Here is a 22,421-nt window from a genome sequence, read left to right as displayed (position 1 = left end):
TCTATTAAATCTATGCTTTCTTAAGCAAGGTAAGGTTTGTAAGGAAGGGTAACATTCTGTATCAGAGAAACTGGTACATGTGGGGAAAATAAAGGCAAACAAGAGGTGATAAAACTAATGGTAAATACTGATGCTGAATGGAAGGAGTTCTGTGTCACTTAGGGGCACTGTGTGGTTTGTGTATCTCACTCACTTGGGCACTTCTAGAAGAAACTCAAAATGGATATGATACTTGTTTGCGCAGAGCCAAATTGCTACTGTCCCGTATTCTGCCCATTACTAAGTTACATTAATATTCTGCATGAATTTAAGAGGAAAAGATATGCCTGAAAAGTTATTTGTGTCCTTCGATGTAATTGACTGTGAGTGTTCCATAATTTACAGTAATGCAAGATACGTTTCTGTCTCTCAGGATATTTTCTCACCAGCCAGTCAAGATTGTTAAACTCTGAGCTGCTTGGAATGGTATCATTAATTTAACTAGGTGACTGCAATATGTTGGGTAGTCCTGCATGATGAAGAGCTGCTGCAGTCCTTTGAGATGGGTGGCTTGAGTATTTTGTACAGGGTAATAGAGTGTCTGGAAAGGAGTAGTAATGATACAGTTGAGACATAGTAGGTGTGAAGAATAGCTTTTCTAAAACATAGGCTTAGTCAGATCTCTGCAGATGCAGTTGTCAGTTCTTTTATATTTCCTCATTAAAATTCTGTGATTTGGTGAAGGATTAATTCTGGCTCTTGGGTCTTTACTGGTACAGCAAAACAGAAAAGAAGCTGGTTGCAAGCTATCTGTATGACTGACGTAATGTTTCCAAATCCAGAATATCCCCCACAAAAAATGTGTGCCGTCGTTTTGTCCGTGAAGGGGGGCAAAGACTATGTAGGCTGTGTCACAGAAATCTGTGTCTAATGTCATAGTTACCTGGTCACATGTGTCACTGCCCTCACACAAGTCCCTCTTTTAGACAGGTGAGCTGGTGTTGTAAATGTGTAGCATGGCCTTGTTTACATATAAGGGAAAGCAAGAGTGGTAAAAATCCCAGCTTATCCTGGTGTATGAGAGTTTGTTCTTCTGAGACTACAAAACTGGCGGAGCTCTGGTACCTTGTTGGTCAAGACTTTGCTCTAAAGCCTGTGTCCCTTTTGACTTTAGTAAGATGAAGCATGAGGCAGAGCCTGTTCATATAAATAAAGGTTGCAGGATCACAACTTCGGAGGCAAGCTCTTCATCAAAGGGGGAAACCTCACCACAAGTGCCTGAAAAGGCTTACATGCAGTGCCCTTAACGGGACTCCAATGCTATATTAGTATGTTGGAAACCACATCATTGCCATGTTTTGTTGATCTAGGGTTGTTGACAATGTTGTAATTCCACATTATTTGTTTCAGATCACCAGACTAACTCTGATGTCAACGTGTCAGATGTCAGGGGAGCATCGGAAAAAACAGACCTCACTTTTAAAACAGAGGTACTTTCTGAAACATTAGAAACTGACAAGCAGTCGATATTGGTGCTTCCGGGAAGAATATCATGCGAGGTAAGGTTTGCGGGTGCTAAAATCTTTGGGATCAATGTTCTTTGTCTTTTCCTGCTGCAATCTCATCCATACTGTAAAATTTTTGAAAATAAATAGTAGACAGAGGGCCGGAATGAGTGGGCATCAATACTGCAATGGGTTTCATTTTGCTTTTGTGTCGCATCCACATCGCAGCCAAAAATTTGCAAATAAAATGGTTTTGAGATAGACTCTGAACATATAGCTTGCCTGATTTTAAATAAATCAGAAAAATTTATTTACACATATCTGTAAGCGTATCCAACTGACACAAATGTGCATGTGTTCAGTTCTAATCCAAGTTGCCATGAGAAAATAAGTGAAAATGTTGACAGAGGAAGTACAGTCTCCAGCCTTGCATTCTGTTATGTGAGTGGTCATCATCAGCTATGGAGGCTGTGGTGTACATGGAGTGTCATGTGTTCTGCTTGCTATTTACATTAGTTCCTTGTCGAGATCAGTACAGATCTAAGGGAGTAACATTCCCCCTGGTTCAGGAGGCAGTAGGGGGATACTGTCTCACATTACCTGCTGTTTCTGTCTTACTTCACTGTCAGTTCACTGTAAGAGTTTAAGTGAGTCTAAAGTATTTCAGGTTCTTCTCCTTAGACTGAATGTCATTCTTCTAGACTATAGAGAGTCTTACAGAATGTAACCATCACTTACATAAGCATTTAAAATACTGCTTTAAAATATTGTTAGGTAAACTAAATTTAAAATATTGCATTAATTGTGTCATTACACACAGTTATGTCAGTAAAATACTAAAGGATAACACTGAGATGGCATCATGTTTTGGTATTATTTTTTTTTATATGAAGCTGTCGGTAAAGGAACTTTGTTTTCAATTTATGTTTTCATTTGCATTTTATGCTTTCAGTGTAATTTTCTGAAGGACTAATGAGAACGCATTTTAATTTTATAGAACCCTGGTGAAATATTCATTTTGTTGAAAGATGAAATAGATGATGAAACTTTAGAAATTGAATTCATAGCAGATAATCAACGAATTAGGACACAGCCAGCCTCTTGGAATAAGAAGGTCAAGTACATGAAAGCTTTAGGTAAGAAAAAACATTCTTTTCCTTTAATAAATAGAAAATTTTGGACTCCTTTCACTTTTTCTGGTAAGTAGTTTCACTTCCCACTATTTTTTAGGTGTTTCCTGTACATGGGTTTTGCACACAGAACGTTTATTAATAACGCAGAGAAGCAAGGCCTTGTATTTTTATGGGAGGCTAGGTTCTCCTCTCTGGGAGGCTAGGTTTTGTGTGGTTAAATGGCAGGTGGCAGTCTTAAAATGTCGTTGGATCACTGCCATAAAATGCTAGGCTAGTATTGTTTTCTTATTGCTTGCTTACTGAAATGTTTCATTTTATATTTAATGCAGTAAATTTCATTGTACTCCGCTCTGCAATTCTTACTGGCAGAGGAAATGGTTTCTTTTCTTTGTTCCTGTCCATGACATGTCTCTGTATCACTCAACTCTGCTGGTTTCTAATGATTTTTTTCAACTACTCCATCCATAACTAGTTGCCAACAGTTTCAACTATTTAACAACTGTTTCTCTTAGGAGATCTATGCAGGTGTAAGGGTCACACCTATATCCACTCACTTGATGTGACATAAGAATTAAAAAATTTTTCACCTAAGCGTTCAGAGTGTAGCTTGATCCTGCACTGCATGCTGTGCATTCCCAAAGGAATTTATATAATATTTTATTCTAGAACCATTGCAATACAATGTTAGATTGAAAGAATTTTTTATATATACATATGTAGACACACACATATATATATACACACATACAGGGTACAGCTTTCAACAGTGGCTTCTTGGAACTATGTTTAAGTAATTCTGTGGTCTGATTTTTATCTCCTGAACACTGTCCTGAGATGTTGGCCACGTATGGCCTGAGAGTTCTTTATCACTGTGATGATGCAGAGAGATTGTTTTTAGAAACCTAATCTACGGGTACATGACCAACAGGAAATGTTCATCTGTAACTGGATTGCAGAGGAGGAAGGCTGAAATCCTTGTTCACAGATCTTAAAAGATTCTTCCAGAATTATTCTGTGAGACCGTTGTTGATCACGGGCAGGTTTCTGTAGTGATTGAAGAAACAAAATATGAACAGTGAATGAAATATTGTGAAAAAATTGGCAGAGAGTTGCTGCCCAAGTTTAATTTTGTTTCTTATATAATTTGTATTTAATGCTTCTCTCTGTAGGCTTTTTCCTGTTTTAAAATCTGGAAAAGTTGGATGTTAAGTTGGACATTTAATAAGGGTCCAGCTGATCTGATGTTATAAGAAAAATGTTTTAGGTTGTTGTTTTGTGGTTTTATTTTTTTTTAAAAGGCATTTGGGCAGTTCTCATTTAAGTGATTTACGGTGATCTATTAATTTAGTTTCTTTGGCCCTATTACTCTTCTCCATTTTCAGGGTTGCCCATTTTTATTGCTCTTTTGTGGACAGAGTTAGAATTTTAAGCAAACCAAGCTATTGCTGGTATGGTACCACAGGATGCCTGGCATAATGAACACTAAAGAATTACAACATGTGCTGAGAAAGAGGGCTCATGCTGCATACACAGAGCAAGTCATACTTAAGTAACAGACTGTACAAATGCCTCTTTCCTTAGCTCTTTCTAGGTAAACAACTGGAATGGAAGTAATTAGACTGCAATTTCTGCAGCCTAGTTCAAATCCAATTTTGAGAACCTTGCCCGCAATTAAGAAAAAAGTGTCAGAAGATGAATAGCAATTCTACAATTTGTAATAAATGAACTTTTCCTTCATTTGTAGGCATAAGGGAGATGATTATAGGTCATCAGTGTATCAAAGGGAAGTTGGAAATTTGAAGCATACTGTTTTCGTCTCCTTTCTAACGTGAAGCAATACAATAGCTTTGTTTTACATGAGTTTTCAGATATGTATTTTCTTTTGTAATCTTTTTAATGTTAGACCGAAAGACCTGGATAAAAAACTGACTACAGTGAATCAGTTGTGAAATGCAAATCCAGTTCATTGTCTCTATGCATCTTCTGTGATATTTTCCTGTTCTTTCACTCATTCTTCAAGACCTCTGGTGTGGAACTGTAAAAACATTTTCAGCTACTGTTCTGATTTTTGTTTCATAAGATTTTCCTGCTGGTCCTGTATACGTAAATGTCTACTGTGGAGGAGTCATTGTGACCAGAGCACAGATCGAATACTATACTGCTCTAGAGGAGATTGAGCTCATTTTTAAGAAAGTGGCTGACCCAGTTGCTTTCACGTGTCAGGTAAGTTAACTTCTGTATTTTTAATAAGAAAAAATGGAATATAAGTGCCTGTATGAGCTGAGAGATAGTACACAATCTTTGGATTGCACAGTAATGAGTAATGTCTCAATAATAAGCTCAGGATTACAGAGGCCTGTCTTTGAGATGTCTAGTTGTAAGCAAGTCTGGGAAGTGAAAATAAATCTTCTCTCCTTTTTTTTTGTTTGTTTTTGTCGAGAGAGTGATATAAACATCCTTTGTGTCGTATATGCCCAATGAACAACAGCCTACATTACAGAGGATGAAAATAACAACAAACAGTAGCAATGTCCCTCTCCATTTAAAATGTTAGTATTTTCTAAAGCCAATAGAAGCAAATAATCTTAAAGCACATTATATGTGGAGAATTATTGTTCATTCAACAGGAAACAAGATTTTTCTGGCATAGCTTGTATGAAAGCCAGTAGGTTGCTATTCATATAGAGTCAATTTACAGCTGCTGAATTATCATTCATGTGGTTTGCTGGTTGCCATGCAGATTCTTTGCATATATTTCGAAGAATTCAGATTTTGAGCTGGGTTTCAAATCAGCTCAGCAGGCTGCAGTGCTTTGCAGCATGTCCTCTGCCAGTGGCACATAAAAGATAATAAGAAAAGAAAGCATCTATTAAGAAAGGACAGAATCTCAAGTATCATTTGTTGAATGGTAGGTAGCCCAAGCAGACTTGTCATGATGTCTATATTGTAATTGCAAAGCCAGAACAAAAATAATAGTTTGTGTTACCAGTGCAGACAGTCTCATTTTCCTGTGATAAATCTACCTTATCTGCCACCTAAGGCATTACACTCATAACTAGAGGATTAATAAAAAATGATGTATTGCATTGTTAGTGTTCTGTTAAGGCTGGGGTAGATTCCTTCCAAATACAAGTCATTTCTGTTCTAAGTAAACAGACTGTTGCAAAAAAAAATTGTGCACTTCTAAGTACAAGTGAGTTCTTAAAGTCTTTATAGTATCCATCATTCTTAAGCTTGTATTTTGAAATACATTGAAGTAAGCTTCTAACAGATTTTATAAAAAAATTTATACGTAAGAAGTATGTAATAATGATTACAAAAATTATAATTAATATGGTAAACTAGATACATACAACACATCTGGTATTTCCTCTGGAGAATTATTTGTGTTATTCAGGAGTTTGACCCTTCCTTTAAACAGCATGACTAATATTTAGAAAGACACATGCAATTCAAGTTACATTCACATGAAAAAATAATTCTGCATAGAGCAGTAGTGCACACCAGGAAATACAGCTGTAGTGTTATGATTATCAGGTATGTTCAACAATTTCCTCACCTTTACTCATCTGAATAATAAACAAGGGTTTAAATGAGGAGACAGTGTTTGCCTGCTCTTTGCAGTCTAATTAATGCTGAGAAAGTTTTTTATAATCGGGTAGCTTTTACAAATCACACAATACCGTGTCAGTTCTGTAAGAAAGTATACTAATGGTATACTTGGTTTTGTTAGTGTCCATATGTGCTGGAGGATCATCTTTCATGGTACCTGCTAGGCCACAAAGTGAGGTACACTAACTAGCTAGGTAACTAAATTATTTCCACAAATTTTTTAAATACTCTAAGCTCTCATGTAAACCTGATTTAATGGCAATAGGATATGTCATAAAGAAGCAATTCACAGAACAACATTTAACTTAATCTTTGAAAATATGTTCACGCAAGGAAAAACAAAACAGACTTGATACTAATTAGAATTCCCATCAAGTAGCAGGAGTAGTAGCAACTTTTATTTAACCAGCATAATTAAAACCTTTGAGACTATCAGCTTATTTGCAGAAGTATCCTGGGCAACAGTGGTTCATCTACGCAAAATAACAATCAGCACAATGGAAAACAAAATTAAAATAAAATAGAAAAGCTTACAGCAATTATTGATGAAAAGAATATCGCTCTATGAGTCAAGGAAAAGTTCAAGATTTTCACAAATACTTGCAATCTGAGAAGTATCTCTGTATTAAAATTCTGTGATAAGAACAAATTGCTACAGTAATGCGTTCCAAAGACACAATGCTTTGGTAAAATGCTTTCATTGTGTTGTATATTGTGTTGCCAATCCTTCCAGCTTTTTTGAGATGCTATCGTTGTTGAGATTATTGTCCCCTTCTCCACTTTGTCCCCTCATAAAGCCAAGAAGATAAACAAAACCCAACAGATAGGCTTACAGCTATCCATTCCTTTTACTGATGGTCAGGTCAGTTCATAGGTCTTTGTGGGAGACCAGTAAGGTGTGGTACTGGTGCACTTTCGAATTCCTCTGTTTAGAGAGAAATTAAAGATTAACGTTAGCCATAGTTTAGATTAAAAGCATTCAGATTTTTGCAAATCATGGTGTTGGATGAAATTCTTTGCTATATCTGATAGATTGTAATTTTCTGTGTTCCAAATTTGAATTTAAAAATCAGTTAGCAATATTAGCAAAAAATTTTAAACAACCAAATAAACACTTAAAATGTAAGGAAATAAATAGGAGCAAATTAAATAAGTTTCTTTGTGTAAGTTTTGAAAGACGAAAATCAGAAATTTTATGGTAGAGTAGAAAGAGTTGGGATCAAAATTGAATCAATGCTGAATGAACTTGCTATCAATATATATGAGGGTGGATGTTGACAAAAGACTATAACTTTTTGTGTTCTTTTGCTTTCATATAATTTCGTATTAAAGAAACTCACTTAGGGAACTTTTTTCTTAAGTAAACCAGTGCACAGATGGATTTTAAGGTTTTTATAATTCATAATTAAACTTTTTAATTTTCTAAGTTTCATCAACTTCTCATTTCAACATTCTGCTGAATTTACATGCTGTATTGATTTTTCTCTCAGACTTTCTAACAAATGCAACTATTGATTAATTTATTTAGTGTTGGAAGTTCCTGATACAGTTTTCTTAGGCTTTGATTTAAAAAAAAAATAAAAAATTGAAACTAAGGTTATATGCTCATTACTGAAGTTAATAGGTTCATGTTAGTTTCAGTGACTCAGAATATCTAAAGAAATCCAGGAATTGCCTGAATAATAATCCTATTATCCTGAGAGATTTTATATCTTATAAAGGATGTTTTTATAATAGTCATCAAACAGGATTCCAGCTATAGAGTATATTGAAAAAAAAAAGACCTAAAATAAAGTGAAGCCTTTTCCATGAAAAGTTGTAAGAAATAGCTGTATGACTTACGTGGTGATATTATATATATGTGTCCAATCCCCAGAGATACTCCCTTTGAAACTGCTTTTAATATTTCAATCTTTTATTCCATGTCAACAGCTGTTTGGTTTTAAATGTTTCTTTCTTTTAAGTATGAAATAACTCCATATTCTACCACTGACCTAAATTGTCAGAAACACCTAAGTGATTTCTAAGTCTACCCCATTCTCTTTGGCAGAAGTAATCTATATATTGAAATGTATAGAAAGTAGTGTCTGCTGTGTAAGAACTACTGAGGAGTTTCATCTTTTATCTAAATGTAACCTTGTTGGTACTGCTAAAGCCAGTGATAAATATGTTAATTTACTGGCTGTCTATCCTGTGTTTCAGTGGCAAACATTTTCAGTGCTTTGTTAGCAGTTATTAAAGAATATCCTATCATATTGTTCACAGAAGTAGCAATATATGTTTAGTCTTCCATTTCTTTGAGGGTATTTTTGGAAGCCCAGGTGTGATGGTCAGCACTTGGGGCTTCTTTGTTGTTCACAGCCATGTCCTGTCACTCTGAAAAGGGAGTGGGGAAATAGAGTACCTTGAGTATTGTGTCCAGTTTTGGTCACCACAGTACAAGAAGGACATCGAGGTGCTGGAGCAGGTGCAGAGAAGGGCAACAAGGCTTGTGAGAGGTCTGGAAAACATGCCCTATGAAGAGCGGCTGAGGGAACTGGGCTTGTTTAGTATGGAGAAGAGGAGGCTGAGAGGAGACCTTATTGCCCTCTACAACTACCTAAAAGGAGGCTGTAGTGAGGCTGGGGCTGGTCTCTTCTCTCTAATTACTAGTGACAGGAAAAGGGGAAATGGCCTCAAGTTGCATCAGGGTAAGTTTAGATTGGATATTCGGAGGAAGTTCTTTACTGAACGAGTGGTGAGGCACTGGAACAGGCTGCCCAGGGAGGTGGTGGAGTCACCAACCCTGGAGGTGTTTAAAGAAAAAGTAGATCTAGCACTTGAAGCTATGGTGTAGTGGTTAGGTATGCTGGGATGAAGGTTGGACTAGATGATCTTCAGAGGTCCCTTCCAACCCCTAACATTCTGTGATTCTGTGAGTGCCTGCACTTGGGGAGGTGGTGCTGAGCAAGGGAAGCTGCTGGTGATGAGCTCTGATGTGGGCAGCAGCGTTTGCAGAAGGACTGAGATTGAACAGTGGAGCAGAGAGCAACTTGCTGTGCTTCTGAGAGCATTGGAAGAATTGCCTTCAAATTCACTAGCTTAGTTCTGAGCTGCTCCTGAAAAGAACTTGCCTTCAAGGACACAGGGAGAAAGTAGTGTTTTTACTTCTATTGTGTCATGTTTTGAATCTTTATTCAGATAAAATGTGAGCTTTCTCAAACTCCTGACTGGCTCAGTGTTCCCTTGCAGTGTGCTTAACTTTTTCTGCTGGCTTTGGTGAACCTTTAGAGTGGCGAAGCATTGGAACCGACTGCCCAGAAAAGTGGTGGAGTCACTACCCCTGGAGGTGTTCAAAGATGAGACTTTGGGACATGCTTTAGTGGTTATGATGGTGTTGGGTTGTCGATGGGACTTGATAATGGATTTATTGGCACTTCACATCTTCAAGAACAGTTCCTGGTTATTACACTGCATTGCTGTAGCAAAATTGAGAGTTGATAAACACAAATCTTCCTGTCCTTACCCTTCATCCAGAAATTTTTAGTCATGGCTGAACTTCATAAATTATAATTCCTGTTTTTCTTCAGTTAGATTGTGTTTTCATGATCCTTCCCTATTATAGTATCTCTTTTGTAGCTTTCAAAAATTATGATGCTGTTACTAAAATTGAGTTTGTAGTAACTCTGTTTTGAGTAATTTGATTTGCCAGCACTCTGAGGATAAACTTAAAAGGACATACGCAACAAATGCACTAAATTTTTTTTTTCCTTTTAAACAGGCTTTTAAATTTTCTTCTGTAGAGAAGCTGGATAATGTTCTGACTTTGTTATTGAAAAACAAAATATCTGCTTATGAATTCAGACCATTTCAAAGTGAAGAGTACCGTCAGCAACCAAGTGAGTCACTTTTTGTATGCACTGATTTTCATTACCGATACTATGGTTACTACTTTTAAATGTTAATAAGACAATCTCTAAGTATTTAAAGCCAGTAGTAAAATGGAGGAAATCACAGTAAGGACAACACAACCAATTTTACTAATTGCTCTTCTGTAACACAGTTTAAACTTCACTTTCTCTAAGTTTGGCAACGTAGAAAGAAAATTAAGGATTTCTATCTGAAGACAATGGATGGCTTTTGAACTTGGAACAGCACTAAACCATTCAATTTAGTACCTATGCCCCTAATAATTTCCATTATTTCTGGCTCAAAGGTGCTTACTTTCAGGTTTGTTTTTTTCTTTTTTTTTTTTAAAAAAAGGCATCCTCATGTTAAATTAGGATTTGTCTGTGAAGTAGACATACTATATGCATGATTCAGCAGTGTGTCAACAGAATCTACTATTTAGTACCAAACAGAGGGTAATGGCTGAATTCGTTAACCACATACTAAGGATACAATTTATTTTGCAGTATATCAGTAGTATGATTATTTAACTTGTGTTTTGAAAGCATCATTATGTTATTTCAGATGTATATTAGACACATCATTTCTAAGAAACTTTTGAGGAAAAACAAAAGCCAAAAAAATGTGTTTCCCTTCTGAAATGTTTAAGAAAGATGCGTTTTAGTTGCTGCCTAACTTCTATTTTGTGTACATGGACTATGATTTTGAGAGAAAATAAGCTCACTACAATCAAGTACAACATAACACTTCTCATAACCAAGTATAACAAGTTTTGAAAGTAACTCTACTGTGGTCCCTATCATACTTTCTTTCATTTTCAGTAAGGTTTCTTTGATGATGGAATTCACCCCTTGTGTACTAGATAAATATGATTCCACTTGTATTTTTTAGTTGACCTTAAATGTGAGTCCCAGTTACTGGAAGCAGATAAGTAGGGTGTTAAGTGAGACATCTATCCTTGACATTTTCCTGTGCAAGACTGCAGGCTGGGGGTTTACAGGACACATTAAAGAGTAATTCCCAATGTGAAGTGCTAGTTTTGATGAACAGAAGATTTTCTGCTTCTCTAGTGACCAGTTAGATCTGGGCAAATTTTCGAATACTGAGAATAATGCAGTACCTTCCCAAAAGGCATGTGTGGTTCAAGAGCAGTTTGACTATTTTTGAGCTTTAGTCAAGTAGTGACTTTCTTAAAATGAACCAGTTTGATGTATGGCGCAAGAAGAAAGTGCAAAGTTAGATACCCAGATTCTTCATGAAAGAAATATATGGTTGCAGAGCTGGAAGCACTCAGAATGTGGGAGGCCTAGGCTTTGATCCCCCTTGTGCCTGAAATGGTATGTGAACCCATGTCTTTGATTCGCTGTGAGAGGATCCCAAACAGGCATTAGACATATCAGGTCTAATGGAGGACTCGCGTCTCCTTGTTCAACCACTTCTGCAGCATTTTATTCCAAGCACCATTTTTTCTTCCAAAGAGAAAACATCACAGAATGAAAGCTAATTAAATACTTTTGAAAAGAAGTGAAGCTATTAGAGGGAAAGCTTTTTAGCACTGAGATGAATTATTCTTGTACCTTTGAACATGCACGCGAATTAGCTCTCATACAGGTGACTACCTGTATGTGATTCTATAGGATTTCTGTCTGCTTCCAAAGCTTGCTTCTAAAGGCTTCAAGGCCTACTGAACTTAGTAAAACCTCTGATTAGAGCTTGTATCATAAAGCTGCAAATATGTAATTTTCCTCCAAAAGCTGGGATGAGTTCTTGTGTGCATTTAGTATCTAATGGACTATATTTAATCTTGCTTTCTGATCTGGGTGCAATAGGTCTAACTTAATAGTAATACCTCTACCCAAAGGCAGATACACTCCTTGAAAGCTAGACACTACCAAAGTAAGGATGCACTCCTTTCGACCTAAACACTAAAAAAGAGTTTAAAACTTCCTAAATCTTATCCTTTGGAGACTGTTTCATCACTCCAGTCATTGGCATGACTACAGGAGGTCAGTCTTGCAGCATGAGACATAGATAAAAGAAACCTCCCTTGGTATGGTTTCACCTTGATGCTTTATTGTAACTGATAAATTGTCGTACTTGAGAGTTCTCAATGTGAGCTGAAAGTGACCAAATAATGAAGAACTCATGATTCATTTTATTGGATCACTAATTAATTGCATGGTTTGACTTCTCAGAAGTATACAGCTGTGTGATTAAAAACTTAGGAGTGTAAAACTAAATATAAAATGTAATAGGAAAAAATACACAGGATGTAATCAAAGGAAAATGTAATGTGATGCTTACCTATATTAACAATGATTTAAATGAAGGCATCACCAGATGCATGATACTTGCATAATTTTTCAAGAGATGCTTCCTTCCCAAGAATGGCTGTTCAACAGTTTTTTAGTTTGATAAATGCAGTACTTGCAAGAGGTCAGTGTTTAGGCTGGCACAGATGGCAAAGGTGCAAAAGATCAACTCTGATACCATCCTGCTTTCAGCGCATCAAATATCTGAATAATCCTCGGCTAGCGTTTGTTTGATTCACTCTTCAAAGTATAGTTTCAGATTGCCTAATTTAAAGCAATCTATTAATGTCTTTACTTTGTGTGCAGCATCTCCACTAGAAATGCATTTTCATCATTCTGGGTGTTAAGAACCTAGAATGTATGTGATACAGCTCTCACTCTGTGTTTCCTGTCATGTAGATGCAGGGTCATATTTACAGTATTTTTTTCATACAAACCCTGTAGGGGTTTGCTCGTGTTTCTGTTTCCATTTATTCAAATTAAGTCAGTGACTTTGAGCACTTGATGACAGGCCTTATGTAGTTCCTTGTTTAATAGATATTTTTCTGAATGACTGAATGTCATATCAATACAACCAGGTCTTATAGACGTGTGGTTACCTGTCTCTATACTAACACATGTATATGCAAGCATTCCTGTAAATAAGATGTGCTTAGGGTAAACTTTCTCATTATTTCCCTGGGGTAGACTCAGCTAGAAGTAATCCTAATTAAAAAAAAGCAAAATGTCCTGATAAACTTACTATGTTACCATAGTATCGAACAGAACAACTTTACCTGCTTAGGATAGGTGTATCACTGAGTATAATGACTTCTGATAAGGGAAGTTTTTCAAAAGATGCTATGTGTCACAAATAACATATTCTGAAAAATTGGATGTCTTGCCATCTAAGCAAGGAGAGTTGTCTGAACAGCACATCAGACTTTAAAAGGTCCTTGTAATATGAAAATCTAGGCCTATAGACCCACAAGCATTTTAACATGTATATACTGTTCTTTCTCCATGAGGTCTCACTTGTTGTACTACATGCAGGAAGGAAATTACATCTCTGATTAAATGGAGTTGGTGATGCTATATCTTTACTTGTTTGATTTCATCTTAAGTTCATCAGTATTATTCAAAAGAAATTGATTTGTAAAAGTCAGTAATTGGAAATGGTAAAAATAGAAATTTGTGCTAATTTTTTTACAAACCATGGTTTCTAGTGATAGCCATTGGACTGTATTTTGCCAGGCATAAGATGAGTTTCAGTTGCTTGCTTTTGATTAAGTATCCTATTGTAATAGTTACTGTAGTAACCAAAAAGTAAATCAGGGATCTCTAACAGAAGAACATTGTTGGCACTGCTGTATATGCAAAAGCGAGTCAGAAGGCTTTTACGCTCAATATAAAAGGACATTGACTCTGTGTCAAGGGACCCTGAGAGGCTTGAGAGGTGAGGCCATGCACAGCTCATCAAGTTCAACAAGGCCAAGTGGGCCTTGACTTGAGTCAGTACGATCCCGAGCACAAATACAGGCTGAGTCACAAGTGGATTGAGAGCAGCCCTTCAGAAAAGAACTTGGGGGTCTTGGTAGATGAAAGTTGAGCATCAGCCAGCAATGTGGGCTTTCGGCCTAGAAAGCCAATCGCATCTTGGGGTGCATCAAGAGGAGTGTGGCCAGCAGCTTGAGGGAGGTGATTCTGCCCCTCTGGCCTGCTCTCATGAGGCCCTCAGTGTGAGAAAGACATGGACCTGTTGGAGTGAGTCCAGAGGAGGGCCACAAAGATGATCGGGGGCTGAAGCACATCCCCTAAGAGGACAGGCTGAGAGAGTTGGGGTTGTTCAGCCTGGAGAAGAGAAAGCTCTGAGAAGACCTTACAGCAGCCTTCCAGGCTGCAGGAAAGAAGGGGAGGGGCTCATCCCTGAGGGCATTCAAGGTCAGGTTGGACTGTGCTCTGAGCAGCCTGATCTAGTTAAAGATGTCCCTGCTTATTGCAGGGTTGGACTAGAGGGTTAGGGTTAGGTCCCTTCCAGCCCAACACATTCTATGATTCTCTTGATCAGGGAGTGCAGTGATAGGTCAAGGGGTAATTGTTTCAAACTGACAGAGAGTAGATTTAGATTAGATTTTAGGAAGAAGTTCTGTACTGTGAGTATGATAAGGCACTGGAACAGGTTACCCAGAGAAGTTGTGAATGTCCCCTCTCTAGAAGCGTTCAAGACCAAGCTGGGTGAGGCTTTGAGCAAGCTGGTCTAGTGGAAGATCTTTAAGATTCCTTCTAACCCAAACCATTCCACAATTCTATGATAAATGAAGCACATGCTTCAGAACTGTGCTTTTTTTTGTTTTAATTGTTGGGAGGTTTTGCTATTGTAGATGTTTTACGTAGTTTTAAAGAAGGTAAAAGTATCGGAATGTTTTCATATTGGGGATTATGCATTGATATTACATACTATCAGTATAGAAGAATTAAGATAAAGACTTTTATTCAGCTTATCAAAGGGAAAAATGTTTTAGTAATGAGTGATATTTAAAGAGATTAATCTGCAGTCTCTAAAGGGGTATACTAGACACCCAATCAGATGAGAAAGCTAAGTACAGACTGAATAGAAGCTACTGGGGGAAAAATTATATTTAACAACAGCGTTAACTGAAAGATAGACAAGGAATGTCTGGGATTTTTAGTAGTGGTCCTCCATCCCTTGTGGAACCATGGGAACTAAAACTGGAAGTACTGTCCTGAATACTGTACATACTGTACCAAACTGCTGTCAGGGTACCTTGTATGTATATTATTCCTTTATATTCTGGTAATAGAGTCCAGTCAAAACATACTACAATTCCAAACTGATATTTCAAAATTTCTCTTGGGCTGGAAAGATTTGATTCTGCTGTTCAATCCTGAGTTTTGGAAATTCTTGGTCCAGTGATTCCTGTCCAAGAGATTGCAATTTACTTGAGGAAACCCTTTTCTTTGTCTCTTATTGATGAATTTCACTTTTTACAATATTCCTTTTTTTTTTAAAAACAAATTATCTGTTACCATTTCCTTGATTAAACTCAAACATTGAGGCTTACGAAAAGTCTTGAATTTACTCTTTTTGTAGAAAAGAAGGCTTTTTGTCACCGAACACTGTTAGCAACATAACAAGTCCTATGCTGAATTCTGTAATTCTTTCTTTCAAGCTGAAACACCTTTACCAAAAGAAGAAATAGTCTTGAGTTTTCAGCTGTTAGTGAAACAGTGCAGAAAATGTACACTGGGGGAGAAGAAACAGATGGGTTTTAAGTATTTCTTTGGTTTAATTGATGTTGGCACTGTAGAAGTCATTTAAAATGTCAATTGAAATTGATTTTTTTTAAAAAAAAAAAGTAGTGTCCTGTTTCAATAATTTGGGAAATAAAAGAATAATGTCTTACAAGATCTACAGAAATATCACTGTAGGCTATTCTGTTTGCTCACTGCAATTTTGTGAAAATTCCCACTGGCTAAAGCAATACTACTCTATAGTAATATTAGATTTTTTGCTCTGTTTTATAGCTGAGGTGTTCCAGAATGCTCAGCAGAGAAGAGTAAAGGGATTGTGACAAGAGAAAACATAAAACATAGGGATTTCTTCTTAACCTTGTGTATGTCAATTAAATCTTTAATAAACAACAAGCGCTGGCCTCAAAGTTAGTTGAAAGTTAAGAAGCCACCTTAATGCACTTAAATATGCCAGTTGAGCACTTTAACCTTTCCCTCCGGCTTAGTGTAGGTATCAAACAATGGCAGCTTTTCTCTGTTAACGCTCTTCATTAATGGACTGCTGCTGAGTAAAAGCTGTTTGCTTCTAGTTACCCTAATAACTACTGTTTTTGTTCAATTCTGTGTAGTTAGCTGAAATGTATCAGTTTCTTCAGTTTCATTGCGGACAAAAGTTTCAGCAGTTTTCCGCAATTCAGTGTGACAAACTTGCAAGTTCAAGAATGGTATTTTCTGCCTGAAGCATGTGGCTTTCAAATAATTACAGCCTCTTCCTACTGTGTATAATACAAAACTTCAGTTAAAGCAGTTAAGCACAGTATGCTGGAAACTTCTTTACAGTAGAACATCTAATTTGTCTTAGGAGCTCACCACATTTTGTGAATTGGCAATTAAGTAAACAATTATAATTAAAAAAACCCACAAAGACAAGTACATCTTGCAGTGGGTTATTCTTACTTGATTATTTTGATGGTGGTACCCTTAGTAGTCATTGACTTTTGCTGTAGAGCCTGGAGGAACTTCTTCACCTTTGGCAGATGACTTGGAAGGGGTTTCAACAGTGGTACCTCATATCGAAATGAGGGCAAAAGAAAGATTAGTGAGTTTCAGTCATGTATTTTCAATTCATAAACTTCGCTATATTTTTTAACGAATTAAATATGTATTTAGGGGAGAAATTTGAGAGATGAAGTCTAATAACATCTTTTCTTCTCTCACTGTATGGGTGGCAAAGCCATTAGCTTATACAGGACTACTGGTACCACAGCTGCATGTAGAAATGGGCACTGAAGTTTTACTGAGGTTGCTCAAGAACAGCGGCCATCTCAACTGTTGATGTAGCATCTACCGAGAGAGCGATCATACAAGGGTGGCCTCAAGTAGTTAAAGTTCATAGTTTTCTGTCAGCAGCACTTGGAAAGTTTGGCCCTTGAAGATTGCATCCTATTTTGCGTGTGCAGGAGGCTGCCCATTGTGTTGCGTGAAATGGCTTTGCAAATCTGAATATTAAAAGCTTTCTTAAATTGTTGGAGATCAGTATGTCATTTGATAGTCCTCACAATAACTTTTTGCCTTGTGTCATAACTTGATGGCACCAGGCTTCTGTTTCATAGGTAGACGAAATTAAATCTGTCTGAGCCACTCAGTAAAGCTTTTCCATGTGTCTTCTGTAATGGGCAACTGATCCTGCACAGCACTGAAACAAGATGTGGAGGACCTCCCTTTCTGAGAGTAAGGCTGGTGGTGCTGTAGCGACTGAAGATGACATGAACTCAGTGGCTGTGGATTGAGCACTTGCTTGTTTTCTATATTATCAATATACCACCATATACTGATCCTTGGAGAAGATGTATTTACAAGGCATTTAGTGCATGGAAAGCCAAGGTGACAAGTCAGGGGCCCCCTCATCCGTGCTGTTGCACGCTGCACATCTGTCTCTCTTTAACCTGAAGATACTCTTATGGTCCAAAATTGGTAGTTAAATGAATGGAATCTCAAGGCCCAGGACCAATAGACAAAGCTGCATGCCTGCATTTCCCACAAGTTTCTGGTGTTTGCGCGGCTCCCTCCACACCTATGGATGATCTCTGGGAGCAACTGGTACAGTTTGGTGGCTGATACTGTTCACAGCTGACTGGAATGCAGAAACAGCAGTTGTCAAGGCTGCGAGCTTTCCCTTCCTACATTGTTTGTTGCCCAATCTCTAACTCAGCAGCAGCACCAACTGTATCAATCTGAGGCCTAGGATTAATTCCTTGAGGGGAAGGGAAAATAGGTCTGAGGCCTGTGTAGGTCTTTGGATTCTGCTTATTTTGAACAGAATAGAAGCACTGAGAAGTTCAGTAATATCTGAATGAGGATGGACTTGACACTCTTGAATGTGGCTGTATACTGTGTTTTATGATCACATCGACTGATGGTAATACGGCGTATTATGTTGCATGGCCTGGCAAAACTCCAGTGTTTTGTCAATATTCCATTTTGCTAAATCTTTGCTTGGAAGAAGGATGCATTCATACAGTTATGTTAGTAAAAAGGAACTGTCTTTAATTTCAGGGAAGGCTCATGGCTAAAAAAATCCAGTCACAGAAAGCAGAAACTACGTATTTGGCAAAACAAATTATTTCAGGCAGCCAATTTTACTCTGTTTTACTTGTAATAACAGTATGCCAATAATGGAATAAATGCAATGATTTTTTTTTTCCCCAGAGCATTCACTTCCTGTTAAAATTGCTATTATGCAATCTTTTTTTTTTTTGTACTACCAAAAGACTTTCATTTCAGGGCTCAGTTATTTATTTTTTTAATAGATAATAAAGCCGTATTTATTGTAGAAATTGGTTTCACCATAGTATTTAAATTTATCTGTAATAATAATATTGCAGAGAGAGCTCTTGAATTAAATTAGGAGATAGGTTACAATAATTTTGTAATCCCAATGCAATTTATGGCATTTGTGCTCTCTGGACTTGCGGTCTTTTGGTGGCACTCCTGTCTGTTGCACCTGTTTTAAGCATGGGATGGAAATTTATGCTGTGAAAGTAATTTGAATAATCCTGGACAGAACTCTCCATTTCATGCTGATTTGTGAAGTAGATGCTGTGAAAAAAATAGAATAGATGAAATTATCTATACAACTGTTAGTAGATTTATGTCTTCAGCAAGATTTGTATCCTGGAATTAACACTTCAATAACGAAGCTCAGTCTTCAGATTTAACACCTTCACAGGAAAAAAATATAATCCTTGTAGATTTTTGTTCAGAGATGTAATAGTGATGCTTGTTTAAAATTAACCTTTTTGGAAATTGCCTTTCAGTCTAAGATCTTCTCTTTATATTGATGAAGAAGTCACAGCATCCAGTCCATTGGTAATATAGATTTCTCCTTTTGGATTTGTAAACAATTTTTTCAGGTTTCATTAGCATGAGTGGAAATTCTTTTAGAGGATGTTAATAATACTCTGTTAAGGTTCTTTTTACCAACTGTATTTGACCTTTTAGAGTCTGCTAACAGGATGCAGACCATTGATTAGAGTACATGTAGTTTATTACCATTCAGAATTTCTACTCAACACCTATTTCATTGCTGGACATAAAAAAAGGTATAGCAAAAGATATAAAGAAAAGGCATAAAGAAAGGCAATTTGACCGTGATTTGTGGCTGTTTTTTTAAATACTAGCTTGGACTTGGACACTTTTTTGTTGTTGTTTAAGAGAATCCTGTGTAATGTGTAAAAGTACACTTAGCTTTGATGCTCTTGTACCAGCCTTAGAATTACCTGCGTATATTTTTACTGCCTATGTGACAGCTTCTTAAGTAGGTATATATTTTCCTCAGTCTATAAGGAGGTTGTTTTTGTCCTGCAGTTACTGAAGTATAGACAAAAATAACAATTCAAATGGCCGTACTCTGGGGGAACATTTATAGTTCTTCTAATAACAGAATTAGGTCTAACTTGTGGAGCTTTGGTTAAAATGTTGAGCAGTATGGAGTAAAAAAGTTCTGCAGCACCTACTTTTCTCAAAAATCTTACCTGCTGTATAGTTTTAAGGTTGTCTCTGTTTTTTAAAAAAAGTTAAAATAATGTAAGTGGAAAGGTGTGTATAAGCTAAAATGCATACCTTTGTCGACAAAAGCTCAGTGACCGGATTGGTGCAGGCATTATCTAATTCTGGGGTGAGGTTTCACTCTTCCATATTAACATTCTGCAGGAGCAGAAAGGGGGAGGGGGAAGGTACACGAACTCGCTATTGCTGAGCCAAATTTTAGTATGTAGAAGAGTGTAAAAATGAGAAAGATTAAAGACTGGCAACTCTGATAATTCCAGGACTCATAGCTGGCTAGCCTGTGGGACAACTGATGACTGGAATGTAAAAGAGGACTCTGGAAAGCCAGAAGAAGCTATGTAGATTCCCAAGCTGTAGTCCTGATTGGGAGACATGTGGAAAGAGACTGTCAAAGGAATCATAAAATTAGAGCAAAAAATGGGCAGGTAGAGCACAAGGACTAGCTGGTATTCATTAAGAGCTCTGAGGAAATTTAAAAGTCAACTGGCTGGATTTCTAACAGTAGTGTGTAATTCTTCAGTTCTGTGGTACTAGAGGGTGTAACTGTGATGCCAAAACCCAGTTTCTCTATGAACCTTGAGAGCCAGAAGCAGGTTAATGTGTTATCTCTAACAGACAAATTAATAGGAATTGTAATGGCTACAAGCTGGAACACAGAAGGTTCCGCAAAAATATTAGGAAAAACTTCTTCCCTGTGAGGGTGACGGAGCACTGGCACAGGCTGCCCAGGGAGGTTGTGGAGTCTCCTTCTCTGGAGACATTCAAAGCCCTCCTGGACGTATTCCTGTGTGACCTACTGTAGGTGATCCTGCTGTGGCAGAGGGGCTGGACTAGATGATCTTTTGAGGTCCCTTCCAGCCCCTGACATTCTGTGATTCTGTGTGAAATTTTCTGTAATGTGAAGTCTTCCTTTGCAGATTTCTCGGTGTTTTTTCTAAGAGTCAGCGAACCTCAGCAAGTCAGTAACTGATTGGGCACATATGAATAAAACTTACGGTAGTAATACAAAGTATTCAGGGTAGTGAGGAAGGAGGAATGGGAGAAAATGGGAGAAAGGCCTTGTGAGATAATGCAATAAAAATGTCAGATATTCATTGTAGGTAAAACCAAAGTGATGCAAGTGGAAAAAGCAGTACTGTGTTGTCATACAAAATTAGAAGTTTTGAGCAGGCTACTAGCACTGAGAAATAAGACCACATGGTTCCAGGATAACATCAGCTTGTTGCTAGGCAGCAGAGCAAAAAGCAAATGAAATACTAGGAGTTATTAGAAAAGGAATAGAGAAAAAAACAGGACATAATTATGACAATGCATAAATTACAATGCTCACCCACAAGCTAACTATCATGTGAAGCTCTTCTGTCATCTCAAAATAGTTACATTAAAGCTGGAAAAGATTCAGAAAAGAGTGGTGGGGGTGATGGAGTTGATTCTCTAGGAAGCATAATTAAGTAGACTGGAGCTCTTCAGGAAAGAAATGTTGGGAATGAGTAAATCACTAGAAGTGCAGAGAGGGCAGACAAGGATGAAGAATAAGATGAATTAGGGACTATCAATTAAACCTAGCAGGAGCTAGATTCAAAAAAAACTAGAGGAAGCACTTCTTCACGCAGTGGGTAATAAAGAAACTACCAACAGACCCTGAGGGTGTGAGATGTTGATGGTGCCTGGGGCAGGCTGGATGCATACTTGGAAAAGAATTACAGTGCACGCTGCTACACAGACAAATGACTACACAACAAACCACAAGTGAATAGAAAGTAGAGGCAGAGGGAAGTATTGTTTATGTCTTATCTCTTTTTTCTTTTTTTTTTTAAATTTGTTTTTTTGTGTGCAACTTGTGGCCACTTTTAAGAGTTAGAATAAAGGACTATGCTGAAATGATAAACTGATTTCAGTTTAGCTTTGTCCCAGTCCTCCAAGGGGAAAAGGAAAGGCTGTGATAGAAATTAATATCATGTTATTTCAGATAAAGCCTATAAACAGTTACCTGGTACATTCATCTTTAAATTCTCTGACATTTTAAAAAAAGAAGAAAATAGATTTTTCAGTTACACTGAGGGCTCCTTTATTAAAATGCGTATGTGAATCATAGAACTGTTAGTTGGAGGATTTGTTCTTTGGATGCAGGTTTTGTATTAGCAGTTTGAGAACTGTGATTCTGTAGCACTGATGTTCAAAGGACTTTTCTAAAAGAAAGAGAAAGGTGTTCTATAAAGCAAAACTCTGTTTTATGAAAACTTTGTTTCCATATACAGATAGCCATCTGGAAGAATTTCCTACTCTCCTTCACTGTGCAGCCAGATTTGGATTAAGGAACCTTGCAACATTTCTACTCAGTTGTCCTGAGGGTACACGGGCTTGTAAAATAACCAACAAATATGGAGATGATCCAGCAAGTATCGCTGAGAAGCACGGGCACAGGCAACTAAAAAAGTTAATTGAACAATTGTCAGTAAGTCCATACAATTTTTTGTATGTCATCTATAACCAGGGGACTATGATGTTGTGCTGCTGAGATCCAATAGTATCACCTCTTGTAAACACCAATATATTGTAGCCCTTCTGACTGAAAATATTATGATACTCTTATGTCAGAAAGAGGGGTCAAAATAGGGTACTGCCACCTTCTCTGTGCACTGTCGTAATGGAGATCACAGTTTCTGTGCTGCTTGAATTTTAGGTATGCTTGA

General features: G+C 37.2%; 1 protein-coding gene across 1 annotated transcript in view; it reads left to right on the top strand.

Moving 5' to 3' along the window:
• The window catches only part of LOC104278850 (B-cell scaffold protein with ankyrin repeats-like), a gene marked incomplete at both ends in the record, with an annotated part of 42,611 nt that extends 20,428 nt beyond the window's left edge, over positions 1-22,183 (top strand). The window contains 5 exon segments of the mRNA XM_009875951.1: positions 1,390-1,538; positions 2,482-2,620; positions 4,698-4,840; positions 9,990-10,107; positions 21,987-22,183. Coding sequence (XP_009874253.1) covers positions 1,390-1,538; positions 2,482-2,620; positions 4,698-4,840; positions 9,990-10,107; positions 21,987-22,183 — 746 coding nt within the window.
• Positions 22,184-22,421: the final 238 nt, after the last annotated feature.

Source organism: Apaloderma vittatum, unplaced genomic scaffold (genome assembly GCF_000703405.1).
Source record: "Apaloderma vittatum isolate BGI_N311 unplaced genomic scaffold, ASM70340v1 scaffold10859, whole genome shotgun sequence".
NCBI classification, from domain to species: Eukaryota; Metazoa; Chordata; class Aves; order Trogoniformes; family Trogonidae; genus Apaloderma; species Apaloderma vittatum.
The sequence above is the reverse complement of the archived record's forward strand: the minus strand, read 5'-3'. Positions and strand labels throughout refer to the sequence as shown.